At 38.7% G+C, this 20,248-nt stretch overlaps 2 protein-coding genes across 4 annotated transcripts in view; one reads left to right on the forward strand and one right to left on the reverse strand.

Annotated features, from left to right (window-relative positions):
• FIG4 (FIG4 phosphoinositide 5-phosphatase) overlaps positions 1–10,692 on the reverse strand; it is a 74,044-nt gene extending 63,352 nt beyond the window's left edge. For 2 of the 3 annotated variants that reach the window (XM_085306880.1, XM_085306879.1), the window contains exon 1: positions 10,283–10,532. In XM_085306880.1, coding sequence (XP_085163006.1) covers positions 10,283–10,405 — 123 coding nt within the window. In that variant the 5' untranslated portion in view covers positions 10,406–10,532. The other variant, XM_085306883.1, reaches the window with a different exon arrangement.
• Positions 10,693–11,748: 1,056 nt separating this feature from the next.
• Positions 11,749–20,248, forward strand: part of AK9 (adenylate kinase 9) — a 72,585-nt gene continuing 64,085 nt past the window's right edge. The window contains exons 1-6 of the mRNA XM_085306974.1: positions 11,749–11,888; positions 12,068–12,191; positions 14,738–14,801; positions 17,825–17,877; positions 17,960–18,056; positions 19,471–19,583. Coding sequence (XP_085163100.1) covers positions 12,075–12,191; positions 14,738–14,801; positions 17,825–17,877; positions 17,960–18,056; positions 19,471–19,583 — 444 coding nt within the window. The 5' untranslated portion in view covers positions 11,749–11,888; positions 12,068–12,074. The remainder of the gene's footprint in view (positions 11,889–12,067; positions 12,192–14,737; positions 14,802–17,824; positions 17,878–17,959; positions 18,057–19,470; positions 19,584–20,248) is intronic.

The raw sequence follows: 20,248 nt of genomic DNA on the forward strand, positions 1-20,248 counted from the left end.
ATGTACAGGCAAGAAAAATTTTAAAATAGAAGAAAGGGAGAAGAGAACTTGTAAAGAGATGAAAAAATAACTTACACCAGGCACTCTTCAAACACTTATCAGATGTTACTGCTTTCCTGTTGGCTATGCAGAGTTTCAGTATATATCAGATACATTGTCTATTTGAAATTAGCACTGTTTAATTTCTCCTGAGATTCAAAAATCTACAAAGTAACTTTAAGTTACAGATACATACTTTTATACAGTATAGCTTATAGCAGAGCAACTTAGTTTGAAGATAGAATTAAATGCAGAGAAAGAAACATGAACCTGCAGGGAACAAGTGTAACATGTTGCCTTGATAACCCTCCTATTTATCTTTCTATTGCCTTATTTTTAATGAAAGATATTGCTGCCGCAACCTCTTTCCGAACTCTTAGTAATTTGGTAAAATGATCTAATCATCTTAGCCTAACTATGGATTGTGTCAAGAGGATGGGGCCAGACTTTTCAGTGGAGCCCAGCAACAGGATAAGAGGCAACAGGTACAAACTGAAACACAGGAAGTTCCCTCTGAACATATGAAAAAACTTTACTGTGAGGTCAACTGAGCACTGGTACAGGTTGCCCAGGGAAGCTGTGGAGTCTCCATCCTTCGAGATGTTCCAAAATCATCCGGACACAATCTTGGGCAACATGTTCTAGGTGACCCTGCTTGAGTAGGTGAATTGGGCCAGGTGATCTCCAGAGGTGCCTTCTGAACTCAATTATTCTGTAATTCTGTGATCCATGACAACAAAATGAATTCAATTCCTTATCATGCTTGCTACAATATACAAACCAAAAAGATAAAACTACCATTGCTATTTTGCAGTCCATTGCTAATTCTGCCACCTAAGCTTGCTTAGTTCATACTGAACAAAAAATGTCAAGTACTTCAGTACTGCAGCAATCATCCACATTTTTTTATTTGCAGTTGTTATGATAAACTTTTCACCAATTATTCTTCCACAACATTCAAGCTTAATTTGACCAGCACAGCTGATTAAAAAACTTGACCTTTTAAGTATCAGCTTTATTTCTCATTGAAAATATGAAAGAAGGTCAGCAGATAACCGTGTGCTGTGTTTATTTCTCACTTAAGAGAAACAAACTATAAACGATTTTTTATATATTTAGTGGAATTAACAGTAAGTACAGGTTACAGGACTGAGCTGCTGTAGTCAGCTCTCATTTCATTAATTCATTTAATCAGTATGGTCCTACTGCACAGCAGGACGTAGCCATTAATAATGCTCAGCCTACTAGGAAAGCATGGCAAGTTCATGTGTATCTATACAGCCAGTTCTAAACTTTAATAGTCACATGGACTTAAGACGTGGGAAAGGAAATCAATAACAACATTCAAGCAACACCCGGATTTCATAATTTATATCAATTAGATTTTAAAAATACTCAAGATGAAAGAAGAACCTAAAGCCCTGCTTAGCTCCCTTTAYGTCACACAAAGTCTAGACAGAGTCAGTGAAGTCTTTAAAAATGAATGATATTACATCATAAGTTAAAAAAGAGAACACCATCACCACCTGGCTCCACCCTGGACACAAACATTAGGGTGTGCACTGAGCTGGGCAGACAGGTTTTGCTGTTGACTGTGCACCCCAAAACTCACAGAAGAAGATACTTCAGGTTCATACTCTGTCACAGCACTCCCTCGCTAAAGCCACTGAGTCGGCACGCGGGCACAGGAAAATGCTCCCTGTTATTGGCAGCAGCAACACGCTGCTGTGCCCCACCGAGGCTCCCTGGGCTGCCCCCAGACATACCCTCTGCAGAAGATCACTTGGGGCCAAGATTGGCACTGCCAGGGGAAGGTAAAAAAAATAGGGACTGGGCTGGAGCCCCACTGCCTGATGCTGAATGGCACAAAGGTGGAGGAGGAAGCTCCTCTGCCGGTATCATCCGGCAGCAAGAAACACCAAACCACCACGACAGACACCTGCCGAGACCACACCGTCACACTATTATTTTCTTTTTGCAGTAGAGAGTGAATGGACAGAGAGAACATCATTTATTTGTGACACATAAATGTTAAGCTGGCTTCCATTTTAAGAATAAATGCTGCTTATCTGTTTGCAGAAAAGTATTTATCAACCAATGCCAAACAATTATAAATAGTCCATAATACTTTACTGTTGGTCACTTATCACATATTTTAATCTCTTCCCATGTCCAGCTCATTAAATGGGCATAACTTCTCCAGAAAGTGACCATCTGACAGCTATGGTTTCTGACAAATCACCCTCCACACAAATAAAACAGCACAACTTTACTATCTGTGTGTCCAAAGGGGAGTTGGAACAAAAGACTACCCATAAAATTGGAACGCGGCACATGCACGTCATACAGGGAGACGGACAAAGATGGACACGGAGGTGCAAAGGCTATTACTAAGAAAGTTCAGTTGGATACTTTTCTGGTTGCATTTTAGTGAAGTGATTCAAAAACCACTACCTAAGATGAAACACGCTGTTTCTAGTTTTAGTATGCCCCTGGGTTTTGCTGAAACTTCTTAACATGTGCACTTTACTGACCACAGCAGTGCACCATGCAGGTACTTGCCTAGGAAATCTGAACTGAGGTTTAATTTATTGCACAAGTATCACTAAGCAATCACAGACAGAAACAGTTATTAGTCACCTTCACCTGGGACTCAGTTTTAACCAAAGAAATGTAATTGCAAGGCTTCACATCCTCCTTTTATCAGTGTTTTGATTCAGCCAAACCAATGAAAACAGCTTATTTTAAAGAGGTTTAAACAAAATAAAAAGCTTCTTACTGCAAATTATTGTTTATAATGGCAAAATAATAGTTCTGAAATCAAACACTCTGCCCACAAAAATGTTTTTTAGAAAATTAATTCTTTGAACTGCTGGTTTAAACCAAAGATTTGCTTCTTCATATAGACAAACTAGCTTTAAGGAAATGTAAACACTGTAAAGATAACATGATTATGCAAGTCTCCACTGATGTGCAGATTTCATCTTTAAAAACATTGCAGGTAAATTCATTTATTAAAAACACACTTAAGATCAACAGGAAGAAAGGCTAAGAAGATGAAAATTCTCCTGAYTCCTATTAAATTTTAAAATCTCGTATTTCTTTCACTAATTAAAGAGCAAAATAGTGCTTAATCAGTAGGAAAGAAAAAAAAACAAGTAACAAAAGCTAAAAGCTACTTGAAACACATGGCAGTCCACTGATATAGTCAATTTTTAAAACTGCAAATAGTATATAAAAAACATTTAAGAACTCACAAAATACTTGGAAAAAATGATCTGCTGAGGCCCATAAATATGGGTCTAAAACCACAAGCTCTAAGCAAGATATTTATGTGCTAGTCACACTTTCTGTCAAACTAAACCAGCAGCTGAAGAAACATGCTGGGTTGCCTAATGAGTGATCTTCATAACACGACTCAYTTTGGATCATAGGTTTCAGCACATAATTGAGATCTCTCTGCTGTAACACATGCTTAACTGAGCAGCGCAATGGTATTTATCACCTGCTATCCAACCTTCACAACAAACTTCTTTCACAACAGGCATAAAGTTATGCAGGAAAAGGGCTGCTGCTTCTTCCTATTTCTGAGCTGCTGATCTCRATTCTACAACAGCAATCCTTCAAGATATAAACCAAATAATAAATAGGGTTAARAAAATACAGTTTCAGCCTGCTCACTTTACTAGAGCAAAGAATAGGGAGAAAAGTAATCACGCCTACGTGGAAGGTATAGCAAAAACTAAACTACATTCTCTCCTTCTACTGATCCCACAAGAGTTAAAGGAATATCTGTCACCTCTCCTCTGCCCCCCTACAAACTGGTAGAAYGACATGAAGAAAATAAGAGCAGATAAGGAGCAAAAAGAGGTACTTGAAACAGCAAAAGTTCAGTTGGCATGTTGTATGCTTCCCAGAATCCACTGAAATCCTTCAAAGCAAGCTCTTTTGAGATGAGAAAATTTAAGAACATACCCTGTCAAACCTCATTCTCAAGGAGTACAGGAACRGACCTCCTACATCCTAAAAATATAACATTATGTAATGTCCATTTTTCCCAGTGTAATCAAAAAWTTTTTTTTTAATCTCAATCAGGACTTTGCTCTTGCCACTTCCACTAGGGGGGCCAGTGGAAAGTTATTAATCACCAATATATATATTTTTCTTTAACTGAAAGCTTCTCTTCTCCTTAGCATCTATTCTGCTGGAATGTTTTTAGAAGCATGTGTAATTATACCCCTTTTCAGCATTCACTAARGAGAAGCAAAAGGACAGCAAGACAACCTAAGATAGGTATTTCTGCTATCTGTTACCTCACTGGACTTTCACTGAACCTGTTTCAGGTTGAATTCTTATTTCCTAAATGTGGATGAAAAGAGTATGCAATACACCAGAKAAGGCCTCATTATACAGATACAACATTAGTGTTTCTGATTAATGGTCATATCACGCAAGAGCACATTTGCCTTTTTTCACAGTTGCTCTTCACTAGCAGATCAGCCACACTTTCTCAGAACCACCTCCCCCCACACGCAGATCCTCCTTCTCCTCTATTGCTTCTAAATTAATAAATTCTTCATAAACTTTTATTGCTGTGTAATCCATCCTAAGGTGCCTGAACTTTCACAGTATACTATTCTATTTCATATTATTTCTTTTATTCTACTCCTCAGGGTCATCATCATTTCCTACTATCTTATACTTTGATTACTGGCAATATTTCAAAACTCTAATCAGAGCTTGACAACTTTTAGAACCAAGATCATTAGTGAAAAAGCTAAAGTAGATAGATCCTAAGTCCAATTTTTGAAAAAATCATCCTTGTCAGTAAATTCCTTGCCCACTTCACAATTAATTTCTCTACTAAATTCCATTCCACTAGTGAAGGCAGAGAACTTTCCTTATGGCACTGCACCTCAGTAGAGCATTAGTTTAAATACATAAGACCTACTGTAACATGACTAATTTCTAGATGAAGATATGCAAAACAATCAGGTTAATCTAGTAATATTTTTATAAATCTACATCGCATTTTATGTAATTTACCTCAATTTTCCAATTACTTTCCTACAAAAAATTAGGTATATGACTTCAGTATTGGTTAAGTGTTCCATTTATCATCCTTCAGTCACAGTATCACYGTTCATTTTAACAACTTGTTAAGAATATTTATATTAGGTTCACAATTTAACCTGACTATACCTTCAGATTTCCAGGATGGAGATTATATTGCCCTCCAATAAGAGTGAGTTGAATATGTTGAGATTGATTTCTATTACAAAACTGACTGTTCTCATTTTCATAACCTCATTCTTATTACTCCTTTTACCTTTGCCCCTTGTTCAGTACTGTCACTGTGAATAAAATTTTTTAAAAAAGAAAAATATTCATTTAGTTTTAGGGCAATAGCAAACTACCTAATATTTCCTCTCCTTCTGTGCAGCCCCACTCTTTTCAGGTTCTTTTCTTAYTGAAATGCTGAAGAAACTTTTGCTACTGCCCTATCAACCTTTGCAATGCTATCTTCACATGCAATGGCTAGTTTAGTCACCACAAGAAACCAGTGCTCCCTTTACTCCCAGACTTCTTAACTTCTAAACACATGAGATTTTTGCCAGCAACTCCTGACTTTCTACTTACAATTTCCCTTGAGATGCTAGGGCCTTTCACACCCCCCTACCTCCAGTCACTGTAGATCAGCTTCCTCGGTATTTTAGCTCCTCAGACTAAAAGGCATTCAAAACTTTTTCAAAAATAGACCTATTCAGGTCTATTAAGTTCTGATTCCTGAGTCCTCAGCCCACCTGATTTGCCCGAGTGCTTACTTAGTTATGAAAGAAAAATGATGATAGAAAATACCTATTTTTCTTCATCCTTTCATTAAATACCCATACATGGATTTGTGATCATTATCTACAATTCGCCTATTGTTATCCCATCCTCAAAATCTGCATTCACTATCAAGCTAAATCTATAAGACTATCTCCTCCTGTTGAGCTACTGACTACAATTAGGACAGCCAGGGAATTCCATGACAAAAGAAAATAACATTTTTTTTCCCCACAAAACAACTGAGGCAGACTTYTGAAAGCACACCTTCCACATGAACTGCTGTGCTGTCACTTTTAAACTTTTTTTAATCCTTCCTGAAAAGCCTTGAGAACTTGTGTTGTTCTCATTACTGTTACTCCAACAAGCATCTGTTGTCCTCACAAGGGTCTCATATGTTAAAATATTASTAAATATACTTAAAAATACTTAGTAAAGTATTAGTATATTAAGTTTCTCTATTTTATTGCCCACATTTAAGACAGACACAGTGTTTTTATAAATTTCACCCAACTCCCACTCTCTCTCTTCCACCCACTCCTTCCTCTTGCTCAGTAACATCATTGCTACTCCTGCAATATCACTATAGATGTAATGAGACAGTGTTCAGTTGAAAGAGGGTCTCTCTTATCGRCATTTTGGCCACAGACTAACCTTAGCATTGAATAACCTAACCACCTTCTTTGACCTTGTTTTTATTAAACTGCTTTTTGTTAAACATATTTAAATTATTTTTTAAAGAGAAACGAAATAAAAAACCCACACAGTGTTCCCCCAGGAAAAAGACAGAAAAATTTACAGGTAATTATGCTAGTCACATTRCTTAATATGCTTCTGGAAGTCATCTGGATACTATGGAGATGAAGACTGTAGAAGAATCTGATTAGAATAACATAGTATTAATTAAGCCTCATAACATCCTGCAAGATAGGTAAGCAATGACCCTTTATAGATGGATTTTTTCAATGTCACAACACCTCAGGGAAATTAGTATTTCCAGTGAACTGGACTAGGGCTTTCAAGTTGGCTCCATTTGGGGGATACATTTAAGTTAAATCTTCTCTTGAAGAAGAAAAGAGAAGGAAAACTTCTGTTTCTTATTATTCAGATTGCTGTAATATCTTTACTGCCCTCTGGYGTGCATTTCAAAAATAAAATATATGCATAAAATAAAAGGTTATTGGCATTGATCTGAATGCAACTATTTCAGTTTATTTTCCTGACTACTTCTAAACAAGCTCTCAACAYCTCAGGACAAACAGGAGATACAATTCACATCTCCATGGTGTCTATTGACCGAAAACACCAGCTAAAAGGGCAGGTCTCAGCAACTACCCTAAATATAAATATCAATAGAAAATATAGAATTTTGCTCTCTGTTGCTTCAATTGTCCCTGTGAATTCAGTTCTCCTCACCTCTAGGAGTCTTTCCTGTTTGATTTCTATAATGCTACTGTACTCTTACCTCAGGGGGGAAAAAATTTCTCTAAGTTATTTCTGCTTTTTTCACTTTTACCCCCATTCTGCCTGTCATTCCTTTAACACAAAGATTTTTAATGGGAATAATGCTGACAATCCAAGTCATCCCTTCCTTGCCTACTCAAGGTCTACAAAGACAATCTGAGAAGTGGTTTCATGTCACCCCATATCTGGTAACTACTGGTTATAATAGCCACTATACTGGTATAATACAGTATATACTTATCCTACCGAGGAACTGGTGTAACAACTGGTCCCCCACTCTTGCATGATATCTAGCAACCACATGGCTTTAGGGCAAATCAGATGAGCAATCTGATCCAAGAGGAAGCTACTCATTTTTATTTCTGGGTCACATTTTTGTCATATCACTAACTAATTGTCACTGCTGGCAACTGCATGACTGTTAGATTTTATAYAGAAGTTGCTGCATGGGCCAGTCCTCAGCAGTTTTCTCAGCAGTCCAATGTGACACTGAATCAATTGTAACAGAAAATCTCCCCCTAAGATCCTCTGGAACCTGATCAAGTCTAAAGTTCAGTTTTGGACTCCCGCAGGCAAGAAAGACATTGACATACTAGAGTGAATCCAGCAGAGGGCTGCAAATGTGATCGGGGGAGGGGGGGGGGGGCTGAGCACATCATAGGAGGAGAGACTGACAGAGCTAGGGTTGTTCAGCCTTAAGAAGAGAAAGCTTGGGGCGGGGGGGAATACTACTGCTATGTAAAGGTATCTAATGAGAAGGTGTACATCAGRCAGAGTCACTTTTCTGAGGCATGGAAGGACAAGATGCAACAGATTTAAGTTCAGACGTGCAAAATTCCAACCCAGTATAAGAAAAAAAAATACATACATACATATGTATGTATGCATGTGTGTGTATATATGTGTGTATATATATATACATATATGTGTGTGTGTGTGTGTGTGTGTGTGTGTGTGTATACACACACACACACACATATATATATAAATAAAAACACAGAGAGGCTGTGGAATCTCCATCCTTGAAGATGTTCAAAACTCAGCTGGACATGGCCCCAGGTAACGTGCTCTAGAGGCAGCTGCTTTGACAAGAGAGCTGGTCTAAATGATCTCCAGGGGTCCCTTCCAACCTACATGAGTCTGTGATTTTACTAAGTGCATCAACCCTTTTCAAAACCATTACTCCAAAACCATTCCTATAGTATTTCTTCTTTTGAGAAAAGGTCTATAATTTGCATTCCAAAACAGAAAGCACCGCAGTTTACAGCAGTATAGCACAGGTCTTTATTTTTCCAAGCAGGAACATACAACCACTTTCAGGAAAAAATAATCTATCTACACCACCCACAAGAAATGACTGAGGACACAGCTTTGAGACACCACTGCTCAGCTGAGCCATTTCAGATAGCAAGTGCTGATCCACAAACCACTGCCTCCAAGAGCTGATCAAGAACGTYTTGCCTCCTCTTGAGTGGCCAGGACTATTGGATTTGCCTCATACTGAATTCTGGCAAAGGGTAGACAAGTCTGCCATTTGGGCAGATACTACCAGATATCACTAAACAAATGTGAAAGACCACAGTCTTTCCTGATCTCCTGAGCTAACATGATCAATTTGAAATGCCTGTAGAACTGTGGCAAAGTGACAGAACTGTAAAGCACAACAGCATCTCTGAATAGCATGTTGTCTCTCAGCAACTGCTAAGCCCAAAGCTTATAGACAACTAAGCCAGTTATCTGTGCCTGTCRTAAGAAGCCAAATCTTAACTCTGTGAGAAGCAGCAAGAATTGTGACCCACAAAAAATGAAATTCAGTAATTCAGAACYTGAATCAGGAATCATATTCTCCATTGCCCTTCTCTAATACAGCATTAATTTAGCTGAGAATGCAACAAAAAAATGGTGTTTTCCACCAATGATGAGAAAGACACATTAACATATCCATCAAAATACCTTTAGGCATAGGAAAAAGTAACATTCTGGTAACTAAGAGTAAACTCAATTCTTCCACTTACAAGTACCAATAATCCCACATGCTTCAATCTTTCTCCCCCATTTTGGAGGTTGTTTAATGTGGAATTAATCTATCATACAAATCTACTTCTGACAGAACTGATGCTAGAACTCAAATTCTTCTTTATAGTGGGACTTCGGCCAGACTGCATTCCCTTCAGCCTACATGTACCATTTTGGTATGTTTTCATGAGGTTACACTGAAATCAGCATAAAACTGTCTATTATCACGACAGGTATCACCTGAASTTCTTCAGAATTAGAGCTAATTGTTGCATTTAAAGACAAACCATGGCACCTAACACTATCCAAAATTATCTTAAGTTAAAGCCGATATAGTATGAAACAACACAAACCGCACAGAGTAGTTCGACTGGCAACTAATGGTATGATCTCAGGTTATTTATGCTGAAAACAGGATTCTGATTCACACACGGTGCCATACTGATCACACGGCTAAAGCAATTACCACTCTTAGCCCTCCAACCCACTTTTCCCATGGTATCTCCACAGCACAGGTACCGTGAACAGCACATCCCTACAGTTTTTGGAACAGGGTATTAAGGAAAACTAAAAATCCTAAAGARCTTACTTATAGAGGCTGGAGTAAAAACTCCAGGAGCTGCTTCATGAGCCATTCAGCTGAGAATTACAATCCCTCAGAAAAGGTGAACAGACAGGTGTTAACCCCCTCCAGCTATCCTGTTTTAATACTTAATTAAAACATTAAATCTTTAATTCTGGATAACTYCAGCTATCTGGTTTAACTCACTGTGGCACACGAGTAAGAACAGTCAGYGCTGCTCGAGAGAACAAGCTGGAAGCTGCACACGCAGTCACAGCAGCATTGCGGGGCCTAAGCCTCAACACACCCTGAGCTGCAGCATCGCCACAGCCCAGGCAGCCTGGGTTTAAAGCACTGTTTACCTCAACGTACGGATTTGTGTATGTTGACGGCCCTTCGGCTGAGAGCAGCTCTTGATTTATGTCTCAAAGTAATGATGCAGTGAAGACAAGAAGAATTTGGTTTAAATTTTTTTGGGGGGTGAGCTTTCTGCATAGTTCTGATGTATGACCAAAAAAAAAAATAAAAATAAATTTAAAAACCCCCCACAAGACAGGTTTCAGCGGCGATCCTCCCGCTCCTAACCCCGCGCCCGGCGCGGAGCGGAGGCGGCGGGGCAGGCGCTACTTACAGCCCGGGTCTCGTACAGCACCAGCTTCTGCACAGAGCTGATCATGGGGGCGGCCGCGGGCGGCATGGCGGCCGCGCAGGGGCGCGCCGGGTCTGGCGCGGTCCCGGGCCCCGGCGGGGGCAGCGCGGACGCGACGGGCCGCGCAGGGCCAGGAAGCGCCGGCACGCCACTGCGCAGGCGCACGCTCGACAGGGCGGCCCCACCCGTGGTGGTGGTGGGGCGGAAGAGGGCGCCTGCACCCGGCGCCCTCCGAAGCGGCGGCGGCCATGTCGTATGTGGGCGGCGCGCCCGCCGTTGGGCGGTGCCTGAGACTCCCGCGTGCCCCTAAAGTCAGCACCAGAAACAGCTCCGAAATCCCCTCTCGACCCCGCCGAGGGGGCGGGGCGAAGGGGAGGGGCGGGGCGAAGAGGGGGCGGGCCCTTCGGTTGCCGGGGTTACGCGGATACACAACTCCGCGCCGGCGGGGCGGGCGCGCGGAGGCCGTTGCGCCCTCACGCTGCCCCTTCCTCCCCCCCCGCCCCCTCCCCCACCACTCGACGTACGCGCCAGGTAAAGCTCAGCCCACGCGTTTCGTGTGAAGGAAATGCAGAGTTTGGGTTCTGTTTTTTAGGTTTGTTTTGTTTTGTTCATTTTTAATTAAGCTATTGCTCCTAAGGTCCAGGAGGTTTTGTTTTCAAAGTGTTTTCAAAGTGTTTTCAAAGTGTTTTCAAACGTTTCAGTGTGATGTTTCAAAACCAACTTTTTCAGTTTTTCATCCTGAAGTGGAATTTTTTATTCTAAAAAAAGACTTGGGGGGGGGAGGGAGAGGAATGCAGCAATTTTTTTCAGAATTAAGTGGCCCACTAAAAAAGGAGGAGTTTTTTTGTTTTGTCTTGTTTGACTCAGATTTCATTGAGCCTTTCACATTTTGGGATTTTATTTCTATTTATTTGAAAGACTCATCCAAATTCTGTTTCAKCTTGAATCTTACCTCCATTTTGCTGTTGTTTGTGTTGTATAACTCTGGAGATGGGTTCTCTTGCTGTCCTGGAAGTGCTTGGAGATCACAGGACAGATCATGAACCACGGTTTAATTCTGCAAAGTCTTATTCATGTACCTACCTTTGAATACAACAAGTAGTGCCATTAGTACGTCTTTGCAGGTCTGCGGTCTGTTTCTGGGACCAAAGAGAAGTTACAAGGATGTGGTGATTGCGTAAGAAAAAAAAAGGCAACAAAACAAATAGATGCTGTTTGAGAAAGTGCTACAACTTTGAGAGTCAGGAAGAAGAAAGGAGGAAGTCGTTATTAACCTGTCAGCAGAGTTGCAGCTGGGCATCAGGATAATTCTGATATCCTTTATTTTTCGTAAGTTACTCCTCCCTTCATAATGAATATGCTGTGTATTTTCAATACATACTTTTTCTTCTAAGAATGGCTTTTCTTGCTAAGTAGTTCTTGTATTATTCAGTTCAGTTTGTAAGTATGTGTCATTCACACATGTGTGAACTACTATGTATTTTATGACAGGCTTTTGTTTCTCTCAGATTATTTATGGCTTCACAAGAGGAAAAACAAGCTCAGTCCTTTGCAGACATCTTTGATGAAGATGAAGCTGAAAAAGCCTTTCTGTTGTCCAAACCTACTTGCTTCCTTGTCCTTGGAAAGCCAGTAAGACGTCTGATAAAAGTTTGGATTTTTTTYCTCAAATATTCTGCTAATAATTTTACTTTTCCTTTCAAAACATTAGTTTAGTAATACTAAAAAAAGATTAAGGAACTTCCTTTTTATCTCTTTCACTTTAGAAATCCTGCAAAATATTGTATGGGTTTTGACCTCRTTTAAAATGGAGGAATTGAAGACATGACAGTTCTGTGTATCAGTTACTGTTTCATTTAAATGAACAGAGATAATTAGGAAAGCTTTGTTTACAGGAWAAATAATGTCAGGAATTCAGWTATCTTAATGAGTCCACCTTGGTAGGAGAAATTTTGTGACCAGCCAATTACAATTAAAAGYGGTATTGCTGTAATTAAAAGTCACAGGAAGTTTGCTGTTTTCATATTGGCAGCTGGATTGCTTTTATTTTGCTTATGTTACTAGTATTTCAATTTTTAATRTATTTGACAAATTAAAGAAGTAAATAGACATAAAAGAACCTTGAAGTACATGTACTGAGTTGTAGACATGCAATAAGGTAGTTGTAGACATGCAAATATTTAAATGAGCTTTGATGCAATTATATGTCATTTCATTGGGAATAACTGAAATCCCTCAGGGTATCCTGATGAGGAGATTTATACTATATTGCAATTATGATTCAAAGTYTCTCTCTTTCTCAAATAGTGTAATCTTTTGACTTAAGACAAGCTAATGTTTCTAAGCAGAGACTTCTCAAAATTTTTCTTCTCAAATGTAGGATACTTTATAGGTGGTTTTACTTTAGTGTCTTAGTGTGCWAAAGGAGTTTCTTTTAAAGTGCAAATTTGCCTTGTGCCTATACTGAGTCAAGTATGCACTCAATACACCCCCAAAAGTGGTTTTCCTCCTGAATATTGCAGTTGTTAACCAYTATGCCTTCAGAGTGCCCTACTTCCTATGTGAATGCAAGATCCAACAGTAGTTTGCTCTCTGTATGTGTGTCATTTTGTCAGGTACCACAACATAGTCTGAAATGAGCATACAGAAACCCACTCTGCACTGCATATCAGGTAGAGGTAGGTGGTGTGCACCTAGAACTGGCAACCAATGGAAACTTCAATGCCAATAAACTCACCAGATCAARCTCCAGTCCCCCTCTCTTTGCACCACACTGAAAGCTAATGTAGACCCAACATCTGTGATGTGGTATGCTGGTAGGTATAGTCAGGTGAAGGTTCGGATTATATAATGGAGGCCATAGTACTAAGATGCAGTGCCAACAGATCCTTTCTTCAAAGACTTCTTTCAGCACGCTAGAAGGCTCCCGCTTCCTAGTTTTTGCAGTTTTGCATCTTTTCTTACTCCTTGGCCCCCACTAAGTAATGCTTGACTGCAAATTGTTACATCTGACCAGAYTGGGAGAGAAGCCAGGCTGTTGTTTTGGAAGTGGATGAGATAAAAGCACCACAATGAGAGAGCATAAGATGATAGCTCATGAGTGAGTTTTATGGTCAGAATGAGACTTAAAAGTGTGCATTCAGCTCAGTGGAAAACTACAGCAGAGTGATGTGCCTAGTTTTAAACAAAGCTCAGATTTCTAACTTTATGTGAAGAAGTAACTTTACATTTCTAAAGATTAAATTAGCATGAAATACTTACTAAAAGCCAACGCAAAGAAATATGTAAGAAATAGATATTCTCATCTGAAAACTTGCCCTTCAGTAAATGCTTGATATTAATACTTGATACAAGTTTACAAATTTTAATGAAGGATTGAAAAAGCACAGTCCTGGTCCAGAAGGCAAAAAATGAAATATTTTATTTTTGTGGTAATTAATTTTATTTATATGACTGATATGCAAAGCATCTAATTTTAAGTTATTTCTTTTAAGCTAGAAACATAATGTTTTGGAAACAATTAAAACAAAACCAAGTAAATAAATTTACATCACATTTGTAAGATTCAGACTATAACTGGGCTGRAACATTTGCTGATGCCGTGTTAACTGGAAGTGTGATTTTTTTTTTAAGGTAGTTTTTTTTAATCACTGAATTTATCTAGGGTAAACAGACTGGGCATATGTTGATTTCATGTGAAAAGATAAAAAAATTGCCAGTATCTAAAACAGATCTGTAGAGTAAGAAGGGCAATTTTTACATATTTATCATTTTAGGTAAAGAATGCCTCACTCGGAAATGGCTGAACAGGTTTTCATCATACTTGGCTTTGAAACTCAGGACAATAAATGTCAGTCCTAAAGAGTGTCTCATATGAAGACAAGTCATAGTTGAGTTTTAAATTGAGTTACTGAGGAGCGAGGTCAGCATAATTAGTTTGGAGATACTCAGCTGTAAAACGGAGTAACAGTATATTAGCAATGCTATGAAGTATATACTAGAGGGTTGTATTAGAAAGAACATTTGTGTTTGTCTAGCACATAACTAAGAGGCCCTAATCTGATGGTAGCTTTTAATTGTTGTTACAATACAAAGTAGTATTTTTTTTAATGTGTAATACTTTTTTTTCCCTTCATGGTGTTTTGCTTTTAAATAAATGTGTATTTTTTCCTTTTAAGGGTTCCGGAAAGAAAACATTAGCTAGAAAACTAGCACAAATATGGAAATGTACTCTCATAGAAGGTAATCATACACTTTATTCAGAACATTGCACTGGCTTCCTCTCTTTTATTTTAGAATATCCTTTCTGTTTCCTGTAATTCAAAATGTCATGCTGCTGATTCTATAAAGATTTAGCTATCAAAAAAAAGTATTTTATTTTGAAGACTTTGAGTTAAAATATGGTAAAGTTCAGTTTTAATAAAGGACTTCTTTGACTTATGTAAATATAGAATATTTAATTTGTGGAATTGTCTAACAAAAGGTTAATACCTGGCCCAAAGTGTAGATTGAACCAAAATTGGAAGGAATTTCAAGGAACATACATATGCCAATTCACATTGTTCAAATTATTAAAACTTCTCCTGACAAATGTCTATTGAATCTGTTTTTTAAAAAAGTCTTAGATAGTCTATCTCTGTAATAAATAGCCTTTGCCATTAGAAAGTTTTTCTTCGTGACTAACATATAAACTTTACCTATTACAATTTTATACCTATTACTTGCTACCTTATGTCTTATAGATTGAGCGGATTATGTTTTTCTTCTTTTGCACACAGTGTTTCTTTCAATCTTGTCTGGTTTAACTACCCACACACATGCACCCGTACATACTCCTTCAACTTTTGTGCAAAGGTTAAGTTTTTCATTTTCCATAATGGAAAATGAAGAAAAAAAGAAAAAAAATATCAACGTACAGAATTACAAATCATTATGATTGGGAGGTACTAGACTTCATCGATTCCAACCTTCCACTCAAAGCACAGCCAGCTAYAACAAGTTGTGCAGGGTTGTGTCCAGTTGAGTCTAGACTGTCCCCAAGGGTGGAGACTTCACTACCTCTCTGGGCAACATGTTCCTGTAGTTGACCATCTTCATGGTGAAAAATTGCTTCCTAATTACCTGATTGGAATTTCTCATGTTCCAACTTGCATCTATTTCTTTTTGTCCTATCACTACACTTTTGTGAAGAGAATGGTTCTATCTTCTTTGTACCTTCCCATTAAGTAGATGCAGACAGCAGGCTGAACAAAGCCAAAGTTCTCTTGGCCTCTCCGAGCACATCACATGCTTCTGATAATCTTGGTGCCTTCCACTGGACTTGCTCCAATGTATCAATGTATTTCCTAAGATGAATGTGCTGTTTGTCCCATAAAAAATAGACAGGTCAGAGAACTATTAAATAGGAAAGAAGTTTACATTATTTTTAATTTGATAAAGCAACTTGTATACATTTATTCAGTGAATATATCTCTACTTATAAATAAAACAGGGCCAGGACACATGCACAGCACTGTCAGTCAGTTGTCTCTACTGCTAGTTAGTACATTCCCTGGCTCAGTTTTGGCCCATGGCAAATAACAGTCTCTCAAACACTCATTCACAGTATGGAGGATAGTATATATGCCAGCCATCGTTACAAGTAAGCAGTCTGGATATAGCCACTGTGTTTTGGGAAGAAAGATTTTAGCTGTATGGACACGAGCCACTCCATACCATCTGTCTTTGGGTCCTTTTCCTGTCTTGTTTTATTTATTAATATAAATGCAGCCATAAGGGTCATTTTAAAAAATTTTTGTGAGTGTCTGCTTATTTCAATGGTATATAAATGTGAAGGACTTGCAGGATCATTCTGATATGACATCACTGTCATGCATAGAAGCAGAAGGTGGACTTTTGAATTTGAGGGTCTCAATTTAGTATTAATTTAATTTTAGATAATTAGACCATCWAAGGAGTAGGGTTTTTAAGAGCTATTTTCAAGGCAGATATCTTTCGTGTACGAACAGTTGTCTTTCTAATGYTTCCTTTTAAATTTTGGGAATTGTTCAAGCCCAGATGTTCATCTCCATGTTTCACAGCTAATATGACATGAATTGGTAGTTAAAATAATCCTGCAAGGCTGCTGTTGTGCATCTACTGTAGTATATATAGGTCTRATTTTTTGGAAGAATATCTACTTGGTCATTTCCAGAAGGCACCAAATTGTAGATGGGCAAGCGGAGACTAGTGGAGTCTAGTTGGAGGCCTGTGGCTAGTGGAGTTCTCCAGGGCTGCAGGGTCCCATCCTGTTCAACTTATTCATCAATGACCTGGATGAGGGGACAGAGTGCCTCCTCAGGAAGTTTGCTGATGATACCAAGGTGGGAGGAGTGGCTGAGACACCAGAGGGCTGTGCTGCCATTCAGAGAGACCTGGACAGGCTGGAGAGCTGGGCGGAGAGGAAGCTGATGAGGTTCAACAAGGCCAAGTGCAGGGTCCTGCACCTAGGGAAAAATAACCCCAGGCACCAGTACAAGCTGGGGGCTGACCTTCCAGAGAGCAGCTSTGCAGAGARRGWCCTGGGAGTGCTGGTGGATGACAAGTGGACCATGAGCCAGCAATGTGCCCTTGTGGCCAAGAARGCCAATGGTATCCTGGGGTGCATTRGGAAGASTGTTGCCAGCAGGTCGAGGGAGGTGATCCTGCCCCTCTACTCAGCCCTCATGAGGCCTCATCTCAAGTACTGCATCCAGTTGTGGGCTCCCCACTACGAGAGACATGGAGCTACTGGAGAGAGTCCAGCGTAGGGCTACAAGGATGATCAGAGGGCTGGAGCAYCTGCCCTATGAGGAACGGCTGCAAGAGCTGGGCCTCTTCAGCCTGGGGAAGAGAAGACTGAGGGGGGATCTTATCAGTGTGTACAAGTACCTGAAGGGAGGGTGTCAAGGRGACAGGGACAAACTCTTTTCAGTTGCCCCGTGTGACAGGACAAGAGGCAATGGGCAGAAATTGAAGCACAGGAAGTTCCGCCTGACCGTGAGGGGGAATTTCTTCCCTGTGAGAGTGACGGAGCACTGGAGCAGGTTGCCCTGAGAGGTTGTGGAGTCTCCTTCTCTGGAGATCTTCAATGCCCGCCTGGATGCAACCCTGTCTAATCTGCTCTAGGTGACCCTGCTTGAACAAGGGGGTTGGACTAGATGATCTCCAGAGGTCCCTTCCAACCTTACTGAATCTGTGAAATTATGAATTGCTTTAATTTCATTCTGTCTGATGTGTTTCTTCAGCTTTGGAAGTAATTCAAGAGAATATTAGTGAAGAAACAGAATAYGGGCTTAAGGTAAAAGTCTAATCTTCTAGAAAGTTTTGTCACATTCTTGACAAACATGCAGTATAAAAGACTGCTTTGCATTTCACTTTAGTGTCAAGAATTGCTGTTTAGAGGTCAAAGTATTTCTGAAGAACTAGTTACAAAAATGATTCTGAAAAAGATTGAGTCACCAAAAGTTGCTCATTTTGGTAAGTATATTTATAGCTTAAACTTCTGAGAATTTGCTCACTAAAATTTAATATTGTCACTCTTTGCATACATTAGTGCACTAATATAATTTATTTTCTCTTAGACTGTAGCCCCTTTTTTTGTGTTCCTCAGGCCGTGGAGTATCTGTAATCTGAGAGTGTATTTAGGGCTTAATTTATCACTWCAGGAGGTCAAAAAGTGTCATGCCAGGCCAATGTGTGTTAATTTTGAAAGAATGAATTTACCCCAAACTTGAAGGGTTTCTATGACTCTCACTTGCTGATATTAACTGATTAGAAAAGACTAGGGATTTTAAATACAGAAATTTGGGTTTGAATACTCCTATAACAAAAAATTACTGGCAAAAATATTTTAAATATTAAATATATTAAAAAAGAAGGAAGACAGGTTATTTAAAGTGCAAAGAATTATATTTTTTATCAACTTCATTTATTGCCTTTTCCATTTAGTCTCTGAGATCAAGTTACGTGAGAATGGTTTGGTGGTGGTAATAACGYTTCTTTTTGAGAAAAGATGGTATTAGTTGAGCCTGTTGAGATTAGTGCTACATATAGTTCTGCTAATGTTTGAAACTACTTTCCTGAAGATAAAACAGATAGTTAAATGTAAAGWAAGTAAAAGAAAATATGGTTTCCTTTTCAAGTGTTAACTTTTATTTGAAATTTCCATTATTAGAGAGAGACAAGCATAGTGCCGGATGATGTCAAGTCTCTACTTCTCTGAGAACTAGCAAACTTAYATGAACTTTTGGTTATGATGAGTTTTCTTCCTTCTCTGGTGACAGACTCACAGCAGTTTTGCAAAAGATGCATCCTTACCTGATGTAACCAAACTTTGAGAATAGTAGGCAAAAGACAGAGAAATGGGTAAAAAGGAAAAAAGAGCTGATGAGGAAAACARAAGTCTGAGGGAACATGTAGCAGCAAAAATGCAAATCTCTTACTCTGTACGATCAGGACTTTAGTGAAAGCCGGAAGAGATGACTATGTCATCTGAATTCCACCGTCTGAGTCAGTCAGATGGTGAATTCCTGAGATGTATGTATCACAGAGGACCACAGAGACTGTAAAGGTGACTATCATGTTCATTGAATTTTGGTTCTTGCAGCCAAGCCATTTTCCATATTACAGATCCCCCAAGTGGCAAGRAATAGAATAACCTACATCCTCAGAATGTTTCTTAACTGAGTTAACAGTTATTAAGCTGAAAATGGTTGACCTGTATGTTTGTATTTCGTCTGGAGTAGATATGGGTGCACAGTTTTTTTCATGTTGTGTGTGTTGTGTAAGTGGTTTAAAATTGTTCCATTATGTATATATATTACATAAAGGAGATGAATATAGCTGGTCAGTATATTTATAAAAGATGTATTTAACAAAATGTATTTGGCAGGTTATATTCTCAGTGGATTTCCTTCTCTCTCAGAGGAATACATGACTGTTTCACAGCAAATTGAGAAAATAAAAAATCTAAAATTAAAACCAGATTTCCTGATTAATATTAAGGTAATGTCATCTTTAATAACTTGCTGGTCACGTTCCTAATTATTAGTAGATTCATATGCTGCATATTCAAAAGATAATATTTTCCCCTGTATATTTGGGTATAGTATTTATTGAGGAATAATATTTTTTTTTCTTTTACAGTGGGATGGAATTATGCTAGTTTATTCAGTTACAAGCACTGATCATATAAAATAGTGAGAATTTCCTATAMCTTCAGGAGGAGTGAAAATCTCTGACCTCTCTTAGGTTGAGTTTCTAAAACCAATTAGAAGGGATAGGTCTTCATGAAAAGAAAACTTTGAATAACATGATCGTTATGTCATTTTGGATGCATGTAAATCTCCCATTCATGTCTATTTATACGATTTCAGGAAAAATTGTTCATATATGTGAGCTGGAAAGCAAATTGTTTTATCTTTTACTAAGTGTGAAACTACTTCTTACACAGTCTTTATTTGTTCATCAGGTTTACCAATGTCAATTTCCTCAAGAGTAGTAACGGAGGTACTAATCAGATACTTTCCAAAACTTACTGTGATAGACACACAAAATTATTGTTTGTTTAGATTTRAGAGGACTTGCTCAGTGTATATTAAAAATGAGAAAATATATTGGACTTGCTGGCTATGCCTATRCTAGTAAATATAACAAGGCAAGGGCACTCT

This window comes from Rhea americana, unplaced genomic scaffold (genome assembly GCF_003343005.1).
Source record: "Rhea americana isolate MKP2758 unplaced genomic scaffold, rheAme1 scaffold_25, whole genome shotgun sequence".
Classification (NCBI taxonomy): Eukaryota; Metazoa; Chordata; class Aves; order Rheiformes; family Rheidae; genus Rhea; species Rhea americana.